A 10,125-nucleotide genomic window follows, 5' to 3' on the forward strand; every position below is an offset into this window, starting at 1 on the left:
GATGGTAGTGGCGCTGCTTGAGGGGCGGAATTCAGGGCACCCGTAAGCAGTGGAGTAGGTACTGTTGAGGATCAAGACATCTCGCCCTAGCCAGACATTGGTCCATGGATGATGATGGGTTGCATATGCTCATTCAACAATCGTATGGCGGTTTGTATCTTTTTTTTTCGAGTCAAACTCTCGATAGTGTGTAGAGTACGAATTGGTATAACGGGACGAGAGGTGCTCATGGTACATGTGCTTGGAGTGAAACTATTGTCAGCAGCCAAGACGACTAGTCTTGGTGGTGATGTGTCGTCATGATGGATCGACTACTCTACCAGATGCCGACAAGTGTGTATGCACGTTGACGATCAAATTGGCGCTGTAAGCTCTCGTTGTATGGCAGCCAACCAAGTTACTGTATACTTGTTGACTGGTTATAGGGGTACTGTAAGAGTTTTTTTTTTAGAACAAAAAGAAGGTACTAGTAGGATATATAGTTGAAGCAGTATCCTAAGCAAGAAGTTGAGAGACGAAATATGTGGTACGGGAGTAAATAGTATGAGAATTGGGCAGTTGAACCATGGTGCCCGTACAGTAGACATGTCTGTAGATGTGGTACCTATGTATGTACTCAAATATGTAAGTACTGACCGCGACAAGGCCATGGAGCGTGGGCGGCAAGGCAGGACTAGACAGAGGTCCAAACAGAGGTCCAAACAGTGATGAGCTAGTGGATGGCATGCATCCGTCTGACTGCCTGTGCGTCGCGTTGGACGTGCAGAAGAAACGTCATTGGGCGGGCGCACCCCAGACGGCGCCAATGCACCGAAATGTAATCGTGGATAGATTTGCGTGTGTATGACTAGATATAGATCTTTGGCCCGCACCGTGTCAGACGTTTGTTTGCCATGTCATTCGACTCCACCACGACCGGCCAAAGACGCTGGCTGAATTGCTGGCTTGGTGGGCAGCAGCTTGGCGGGTGCTTGGAAGCAATATTGGCCTAGGGGCTCCGGATGCTATTTCGGGCGAGGAACTCGCATTGGCGTGTGCCAGAGGCCGAGTGGAGCACAGGGGGGTGCGGGACTGTGGCTGGTGAGTTTCCCAAAAGGATCCTGTCCTATAACCTTTTGTTTTAGCACGACTCGACAAACTCACTCGGACTGATTGTTGTTGTCATTGAACTTACATATACGAGTCTTGCCAACAAGACTACGCCTCTTGGACCTAGCGACAGCTCACAAGCCATGGCCAAGCCCGACGAGCGGACTGGCGCGGAAGAGAAACACATGGCCATTCGAATAAACGACGGCAACCAACGGTACACTGAAACGCGCGCGTGGTTTACTTTAATAAAGCGCGTTCTAAGCTTGTAGGCGTTGCCAGAAACAGGCTAAGCACGACCGGCGAGGGGCGCGTGTGCATCCGTATCCGTTGCACCCCTCGTCCCAAACCACACGCCTCGAACAATCCATGCCGGCTGCCGGCCCAGGGCGGCGGGCAACAGAAGATGAATGCAGTGGAAAAGAGGATTGTCTTGTGTTTGCCCTCCTCTTTCATTGACCTCTCTGGCCCGTTTCTTCATCTTCACTGTCATCGTCGTCGTCGTCATCGTCATGTCGTCGAAGCATGTGATGGTGGTGGGAATGGTGGTTTGGTAGCTGCGCCTCACGGCGTGGTGATTTGAGGGGAAGGCCAGGCACACACAATCACACGCACACACACAAAAACACAGCGCAGCCCCGTCCAGCCTGGCGGGTGGCGCTTGCGAGGCTCCACTGCTCCTTCCTACCTTGCCCGTTTGAATCAATACTCCGTATAATATACTAGCACCTCAATCCACACTCATCGTGCCTCTTTGTTCGTGGGCCCTTTTCTCTGCGTCCTCGTCGTCGCCGTCAAGTATTCTTCTGTACAGCGCCGCAGTTATTCGATCAACCTGTTTATCTTCCTCGACTTTTCTCTTCCCAGTGTATTCCTTACTAACAGTCATTCACGCTTGTACTACCTCTACCCTAATTACCTAGTCCGTTGTCCATCAACCACCTGACTGTTCTTCTTCTCCATACACTGTACTTGTACTTCTTCTTCATCTACGCCTCTACGGAAATCAAAGCATCTTGTTCACTCTCCCAACATGTCTCGTTTCCCATCCCTTGGAGCCCTGCTCCTTCCTCTAACCGCTCTGCTCGTCTCGCCCACTCACGCCACCAGCCCCTACACCAGCAGCATGAGCGAAACGCCAAAAGACAACAATGCAGACTGTGACTGCTACATGGTTTCGTCCGGGGCAGAGGCCAAGAATCCATCCTATTTTCAATACTACCGTTTCTACGACTTTCGCAACCTACCCGGCGCCCTCGACCAATCACCACCAACGATCAACCAGTCGCAAAACGCTGCACAACTACCAACATGGCAGCCCGACTTGTTCAACAGCGATGCCTGGAACTTCGACTGGGGCATCCAAAACTGGAGCAAAGATGCTACCTCTGATTTCCCTGTACCACTGACCAACTCGCCCGCAAACATCTATCTCGGATCCGAGCAAGACACATCGTACCTGGCGATGCGTACAACGCGCGCGTCGTCACACCAAACAGCAGCGGAGATGGAGAACCAGCAAAAGAACCTGATGCACGCTTCTCTGCGCATGTACGGGCGCGTGCAGGGCTCCTCAGGCGCAGTCGCAGGCTTCTTCACCTTCTTCGACGACAACAACGAGTCCGACATTGAGATCCTAACCCAAGACCCCAAGGACAAGATCCGCTACACCAACCAGCCATCCGTGGACAAAGCAGGCAACGAGATTGCCGCCGCGTCGCTGGACCCAGCCAACCTGCCCCGATGGGACGACTGGCACACGCATCGCATCGACTGGCTCCCCAAGCAGAGCTACTGGTTCCTCAACGGCGACCAGGTGGCCCAGAATACCTACTCTGTGCCTCGCAAGCCCAGCTACCTCGTCCTCAACATGTGGAGCGACGGCGGGGAATGGAGCGGCAACATGAGCGTCGGCGACAGTGCAGAGTTTCACATCCAGTGGATCGACATGGCCTTCAACACCAGTGGACCGTACGAGGGTGAGCAACAGCAGGACGACAAAAAGAGAAATGTAAAGAGGAAGGAAAAGAGCTGCAAGACGGTGTGCAGGATTGATGGCGTCAAACAGGTTGGCACCCCAGAGGTCGCCTATGTTGGTAGTGCAGTCGTCTCCACTGTGTCGTGGAGTCTAATGGTCGGAGTCGTGGGTGCTGTGTCTGTTTTCATTAGCATGTAAAAAATATAACAAGAAGAAGGAAAAAGGCCACTACGGTCATCTAAGACCAACTCTTTGAAATGCGTCAAATTCATACACCCTTCTATCACTTGACTCATCCAGAAAACAAAAACAATGCATGCGTATCCTTGCAAACTACCCGTTCAAAATAAAACCACAATCATCCACGCCAAATATCGTACACTACACTCCATGCACAGCATCACTCAACGTGAGCCATGTCTTCAGTTTTCTCTCAACCAGCCTCCGGGGTATTCAACGGCTTCTCCTCGTCCATTCGTCGCGGCGAAAAAAAAGGGAAAGGGTGGCAACAATGCCAGCGGATATAGGTATATATACATTGACATGCTCTCTCATGTCAATCCCCCCTCATTCCTCCGCCCAAGTGTCATTTCTCGTCGTCATCATCGTCCTCGTCTCTCTCGTTTTCATATGCGATGCACTAGTCCTTTTCTTCTACAGAAAACCCCTCGTCCCCCCCTTTTTTTTTCTCTTACAAGAAATATTCGCCCCGGCCTCCACGGCCTGCCGGTACGGCTCGCTTGTGATCGGGAACGGCCGAGAATATTTGGAACTCGGGCTTGAGGTCTTCGCCAAGGTTCATAATGGAGGCAACATTGCCGCAGCGGTAACAGTAGTTTGGCGCCGACCACACCGTTACGACATCCTTGTCCTTGAAGTGGTATTTGTAGCCTTCGTTGACTAGCTGATGAGCTCGCGCAATGAGCTGCAGGCCGTTGACATGGTTGAACTGGGCAAAAATTAGCCTGTGTACGATTTCAACAAAGTCACGTGTCCACGATACCTCTGAAGAGACCTTGTCTCCAAATAGCCAACCCGCACCTCGAGGCGACACTGCCCATGTGTCCACCTCTTCAGGATCACTCCAGACAAGATCGCAAAAGGCACCCTCGTGGGGGATTTCTTGGGCGCGGGCGACAACACGGATCTGGTCCAGTGTTCGAATCTCTGGGCTCAGTCCGCCATGAACGCAGAGGACTTTGCCGTCAACAATGGCAGCGAGGGCCAGGAAGTCGAAGACCTGACAGCAAGCTTTCCATACCGAGGCATTGCCATACTTGGTCTGACACTCTTCATAGAAGCCGTAGACTTGAGTGATTTGCCTGGATTCGTGGTTTCCGCGTACTAGCGTCACGCGATCTGGGAATCTGGGGCGGGGAGGTCAGCATGGCCATGCGTCATAGTTTCTTGTTGGGCGGGCTTACTTTGCCTTGAGGCACATGAGAAGGGTAAAGGTCTCGAGGCTAAAGTAGCCACGGTCAACAAAGTCGCCGAGAAAGATGAAGTTTTGCTGGCCGTTTCCGCCAACGGTGTTCTTGCTCGAGTCGGCGTCCGAGGCGGAGCCAAAGCTGCGGCGGTCGTTGACACTCCGGCTGCGGCCGCGCTCTTCCTCGTCGTCGTCATCGGCATCCTCGTCGCCGTCGCCGCCGGGGGGACTGGCGGGGCCCGTGTAGTTTGGGTCGCGCTGGAACCTGCGCTTCATCTTGCGCTTTACTTTTGGGTCTGTGATGCTAGTGGGGGGCTCGAGGTCGGCCGGGTTGATTGTGCTGGGGATGGTGACTGGCTGGGTGAGGGGCGCTGTGGGCGTGTCGCTGGGCATGCCGCCGGCGACGCGGAAGAGCTCGAGAAGGTCGTAGAATTGGCCGTGGATATCACCACATACCGTGACGGGGGTGCGGACGGGCTGAATGTTTGACTCTGGGAAGGGGCGGCGTGTTAATGGTATGGAGGACGAGGCGCGGCCGCGGCGTATTCACCTTCCATCAGGCACTCCTTGACAATCTCGCAGAGGCGCTTCATGTCGGCCTCGGGCAGGTACTTGCATTGCTTGGCCTGCTCGAGCCATTCATCGGGGCCCGCGCCCTTTGCCAGGCGGGCAGGGCCTGGCTGTGGGACGTCGTGGTCTTTGCCCATGGCGGGGTAGCGAGAGAGGGAATGTGTATGTATGTGTGTATATATATGGGGGCTGTAGATGTGTGCGGCGAGTGGGTAGGTGAGAGGGCGCTGGTGTGGGTATATGGATAGAGGAGGTGTGGGCGTGTGGGCGTGTGGGTGAATGTACTACGTAGGGCAGGGCAGGACAGGGCAGAGGTTCGGGCTCGGGGGCTCGGGGCATGCGTGCGTGGGGCTGATGGGATGGGGGAGCGGGCGGCTCTGCCCTCCAAGCCTGGCGCCGCCGCTGCCTCAACATCGACTCGACTCGACTGCAGCAGCCGCGCAGTGCTACGGCCCACGACGACTACCCATACTGCATCCCTACCACGCGTACATACAACAAGAAAGCTGCCACTGCTACTGCCATTCACTGCCACCGTCCTTCTTGCCTATTCGACACCCAATGTCCGCTCGCACCACCCGCCCCTCTCCCCTCCTCCACCACCACCACCACTACCACGACCGCCATCACCACCTCGCTCCCCCACTGCCACAACCACCACACTCGCCATAAGCACCCTCAATCTCTGTGATCCTTCCGGCTCCTCAGGCAGTCCCAAGCACTGCCATGGCCCCTCCTCCACCCCCCAGCGCCGGCGTCCTGCCCGTCGCCCTGCTTCAAAAATCACAAACAGCCCACACGCCCCGCGGCCAGAAGCCCCCGCAGCCTCGCCTCAAGCTCATCTGTCGTCGCCTGCCTCCGGGTCTGACCAAACAAGAGTTTATCAATGTCCTGGGCGACGACTGGAAACTGGGCGCCGGCAAGATTGACTGGCTCAGCTACCGCAAAGGCAAAATCTCCACCGACGCCGCAAAGCCCTCGAAGCCCGCCCGTGCCTACCTGCACGTCACCAAGCCCGACCACGTAAAGGCCCTCGGCGATCATGTTCGTGCTCTTTCCTTCCACGATGCTGCAAAGTCGTGGCAGGACCCTGTCCTCGTCGGCCCCCCTACGCTTGAGTATGCTCCCTACCCCAAGATGCCTGGTGGCCGCCGTCGCAACGACAACCGCCAGGGCACCATCGACCAGGACCAGGAGTTCAAGGACTTTCTCGAGAGCCTCACCAACCCCATCACCAAACCCCCTGCCCCAGAAAGCGAAGCCCCCAAGGACAAGGTCAAAACGACGCCTCTGATCGAGGCACTCCGTGAGAAAAAGGCAAACAGGGACAAGCCAAATGCAAAGCCTAACCGACAGGCTCGTGCAGAGGCCAAGGAGGATGCCGCAGAGCGCGCCGAAAAGAAGATCTTAACAAAGTCGACAAAGGAGAATGCCCCTACCGCCCCCGACAAGACCCGCCGTTCAAACAAGGCCGACAAGGCCCAAGCCACCAAGGATGCCGTCAAGATACTCAACAAGGAAGCTGCCTCTTCGAAGACATCTGCTGCTGCCACCCCAGCCGACAAGGCCTCCGCAAGTCCAGCCCCAGAGCGCAAGCGCGGAAACGTCGCACTTGCAAAGTCGATGCTCCAGCGCGACCTTGGAGTAGCACCCGCCCCCAACCGTCGTCGTGGCACCAAGCGTGAGGTTACGTCCGCCACACCCGATGCTGCTCCCCCAGCCAAGGAAACAAAGCCATCTGACGACAAAGCTAAGGACACTGCCGCTACCCCTCCAGCCGTATCCGCTACCCCAGACAAGTCTGCCCACCCAAACAGAAAGGAACGCCCAACCCGTGCCGAACGACGTGCGTTCAAGGCGAACCAGGGCGACAAGGCTAATGATAAGGCTTCGACTACCGAAGCCAAGTCACAGACACCAGCAAAAACGCCCGCTCCTCAGATTCTCAAGAAGCCCCAGCCCACTCAGGCACAAACAACACCAAAAGGCCCAGCCGCCTCACGAGCCCCACCATCAGAGCCTGTTGCCGCTAGAAACAGCCCTGCTTCAGCGCAGCCGCAGGCTCCTCCTGCAAAGGTAGACAGTACTCCGACCCCTGCGGCCAACAACACCTCAAAAGCTGCCCCGGCACAGTCTGTCCCCGCGCCTACCAGCAAACAAGCCTTTCTCAAGCATGCCAACCCCAGCCAGGGCATCACCGAGCCACTCATCGAAGAAGCCATGAAGCTCTTTGGCGCCATTGAAAAGGTCGAAATCGACAAGCGCAAGGGCTTCGCCTACGTCGACTTTACTGAGCCTCAAGGTCTTCAAAAGGCCATGGCTGCGAGTCCAATCAAGATTGCCCAGGGCGCTGTCCAGGTACTCGAGCGAAAGGAAAAAGTGGCCAGGAATCCTCGCTTCAATGGCCCCACTCCACCAGGCCCTGCTCGTGGCGGAGGTCGCACCAACTTTGCTCCCCGTGGAGGACGGGGTGGCCGTGGGGCCGCAAGAGGTGGAGGTCAGGTCAACGCCAATCCCGCTCCAAGTGCTGGCGATTCTGCTCCTACCGTTGCTCCACCTGGCCCTGCCCCCGTTGCAACATGAAGAGAGGGTTGTGGTTTCTCCTGTGTTGGAAGCAAACAAGGACACTGGATGTCGCACAAAGACCATGGAGAACGTAACTTGATCAACGTTCATGGTTGCAGAGACTCACAATCTTATTACAACAGAAGAGTACCGCATCAGTCTTCAATCGTCTAGAATAGCCGCCCGTCATCGATACCAGCCACGTCAACGTATCTGACTTAGACAAGTGCATCACCATGTAGTCGCACACAACACACGTTATCGTGCAACAAATGTGTATAAGCTGAACATGGATTTCTACCACGAATCATGGGACCTCGATAAGACAAGTGAAGGTGGCGTCTAGAGAAGCGATTACTATAGATATGATTGACGAGACCTTCTATCCGCTTGTATCTCTCAAAGGGAACTTAGAGTAATCACATCAAGCTATATACAGTCTTATCCATCCTCTGACTTAATGCTCCTTTTCTATGAACTTCTTGGTCAACTTTTCCATCATCTGTGCATGAGCCACCTGTCTGGCACGGGGAACCCTGGACTTGGGGACAAGATGAGAGCAGTCCTGGAGAGTCTGTACGTTGTTGCCAATGACTGCGAACCGGTTCCATGCACTTGTAAAAGCATTGGCCCATAGCGCGGTCGACTTTGCGAAGACGGCCCATGATCTATAAGTCTATGATTCAACACTAGTCAGTTTCTTATCATTATATCAAACGTCTTGAAAGCATGTAGAATACGCACCTCGGCCGCGCTGGACATGAGACGATCGCTCCGAAGAGAATAAGGCGCAGTTCCGGCCTTTGTCTCTGCGTAATACCTAATGTCGCAAACAGCTGGCGTCGAGTCGAGTGATGCACCAGCTCTCGAGGGATCATCTTGGACCTGGATCGCTATGCTGTGTGTTCCAAGTAGCGCAACCACGTCTTGAGGGGAGAATCCCTTGGCCGCGAACATGCTCAGAATCTTTTGGACAGTATCCGAGCTCCTGGGTAGGCCGTTTCGTGGTGCAGCTTGTGGGCTGTCTTTTCTGCCCACAAGCGCCTGAACCTGGGGGCCGAGCGGGCATGCTGAAAGTGCCATTGCACCAGCAAATTGCACCATGTCAGCAGCACCAACACGGTACTGAATACGCTTCTGGTTGAGTGTCGTGCAGAGCGCTTGCAGTCCAAGGTTCTCGACTCGTGAGCATTCTTCCTGGGAAAGAATCAAGCTGCCGTTGCAGCCATCAGGCAAGCAGTCGTGGAGCACAGCGCGAACGGCTGAGCGAGCTGCTTTGTTGCAACCTCGGAAGAGATTCGTGAGATCGGCAGCGATAGTCTGCCAAACAGCAGGGCAGGTGCCCGCACGAGGCGAGATGTCCACGGCGGAGATGGGCGTCACCGCAAGGGCGAAGAGGGTGATAGCGGAAGGACGCATTTTAACCAAAAATTAGAATCTTTTGAATAATGTGTGAGGAAATCTCGGGTCGTTTGGACTGATATGTAGGAATAAAGGAATGTGAAGCAGAGAGAGCTTGAGAGAGTGAATAGAGATAGATATCTACAAAGATGTTGCGAATTGCTGTGATTCTTCCTTCATTTTTCGCGATTGAAGCTCGATACTTGTAGTCACCTACACGCCCCCCGGCCTTCAGTCCTCCGAACCCAAAGGTCAAAAAGGTTAAATACGAAGAACAAGCCCGAATAGGTTCAGGTCTGGTCGAGAGGAACATCGCTACGGATTCATTTCCATGATGATGATGATGATGATGATTAACTTTTCCTTCTTCGTTTTGCTTCCTCATCACAAAAGAGTCTTACGCTTACCCGTCTCACTATGAACCACATGTAGAAAAGGCCCCACCATGCCACTTACCCTTTGATCTAAGTATGCCATCTAGTCATCAAGTGTAATTAAACCAACGCCTTCGCACCACTTACAAAAGGACCGTCGCTAATTGGATCCTGCCAGACGTTGGAACCTCTGACGAACTGTCCAGGTTGCATGTGTCGCAAGGGACGGGAGAGCTTACATGATATTAATAGCACCGGCGGTGGGATTTACTAATTTTACGAATTTCTGCGCAAAGAGACGCCTTAGGCATGACGTGAGATGGTCCATGTTACATGCGGGACGGAGGCAGCCGTGCCGCCATGTTGTAGTAAAACTAACTTGCAGTCGAGAGAGAGTGAGGCAAAGAGACATGTTCCATTCTTTCTCTCTCCTTTTGCTTGATGCCTTTTTGTTTTTTGCTCCGCCATCTCATGTATTAAATGATCAAGACTTAAAAAAAAACCCTGTGATGCGAAAATAACACTTTTTCACTCTTGACTATATTCCCATCTCCCTTGTCCATGCACCCATCCACCCCCACACACTATGGAGACAACAAAACACAAACCTCCAGTCCAGCAGAACACCCAACTTCACTTCGCACGCGACCTCTTCCCTCTCCTCAGCCTATCATACCGCGCCCACCCGCAGTCTCACCGGACCGAATTCCACCCTAATTTAC

General features: G+C 54.2%; 5 protein-coding genes across 5 annotated transcripts; 3 read left to right on the forward strand and 2 right to left on the reverse strand.

Moving 5' to 3' along the window:
- Window positions 1-585: 585 nt before the first annotated feature.
- COCVIDRAFT_19593 (hypothetical protein) lies at window positions 586-992 on the forward strand (the record flags this gene model as incomplete). Its single annotated transcript, XM_014696817.1, has 3 exons — window positions 586-608; window positions 646-817; window positions 858-992. 3 exons carry the CDS (start codon window positions 586-588, stop codon window positions 990-992), a joined length of 330 nt encoding a protein of 109 aa, XP_014552303.1.
- A 1,130-nt stretch (window positions 993-2,122) lies between these two features.
- On the forward strand, window positions 2,123-3,265 carry COCVIDRAFT_19594 (glycoside hydrolase family 16 protein; the record flags this gene model as incomplete). The annotated part of the gene is made up of 1 exon (XM_014696818.1): window positions 2,123-3,265. One exon carries the CDS (start codon window positions 2,123-2,125, stop codon window positions 3,263-3,265), a length of 1,143 nt encoding a protein of 380 aa, XP_014552304.1.
- Window positions 3,266-3,758: 493 nt separating this feature from the next.
- On the reverse strand, window positions 3,759-5,200 carry COCVIDRAFT_30296 (hypothetical protein; the record flags this gene model as incomplete). The annotated part of the gene is made up of 4 exons (XM_014696851.1): window positions 3,759-4,016; window positions 4,071-4,434; window positions 4,492-4,984; window positions 5,044-5,200. The coding sequence occupies 4 exons, from the start codon at window positions 5,198-5,200 to the stop codon at window positions 3,759-3,761; spliced, it is 1,272 nt and encodes a 423-aa protein (XP_014552337.1).
- Window positions 5,201-5,789: 589 nt separating this feature from the next.
- COCVIDRAFT_19596 (hypothetical protein) lies at window positions 5,790-7,646 on the forward strand (the record flags this gene model as incomplete). The annotated part of the gene is made up of 1 exon (XM_014696819.1): window positions 5,790-7,646. The coding sequence occupies one exon, from the start codon at window positions 5,790-5,792 to the stop codon at window positions 7,644-7,646; it is 1,857 nt and encodes a 618-aa protein (XP_014552305.1).
- A 439-nt stretch (window positions 7,647-8,085) lies between these two features.
- COCVIDRAFT_30298 (hypothetical protein) lies at window positions 8,086-9,047 on the reverse strand (the record flags this gene model as incomplete). Its single annotated transcript, XM_014696852.1, has 2 exons — window positions 8,086-8,304; window positions 8,373-9,047. The coding sequence occupies 2 exons, from the start codon at window positions 9,045-9,047 to the stop codon at window positions 8,086-8,088; spliced, it is 894 nt and encodes a 297-aa protein (XP_014552338.1).
- Window positions 9,048-10,125: the final 1,078 nt, after the last annotated feature.

Source organism: Bipolaris victoriae (assembly GCF_000527765.1).
Source record: "Bipolaris victoriae FI3 unplaced genomic scaffold scaffold_112, whole genome shotgun sequence".
NCBI lineage: Eukaryota > Fungi > Ascomycota > Dothideomycetes > Pleosporales > Pleosporaceae > Bipolaris > Bipolaris victoriae.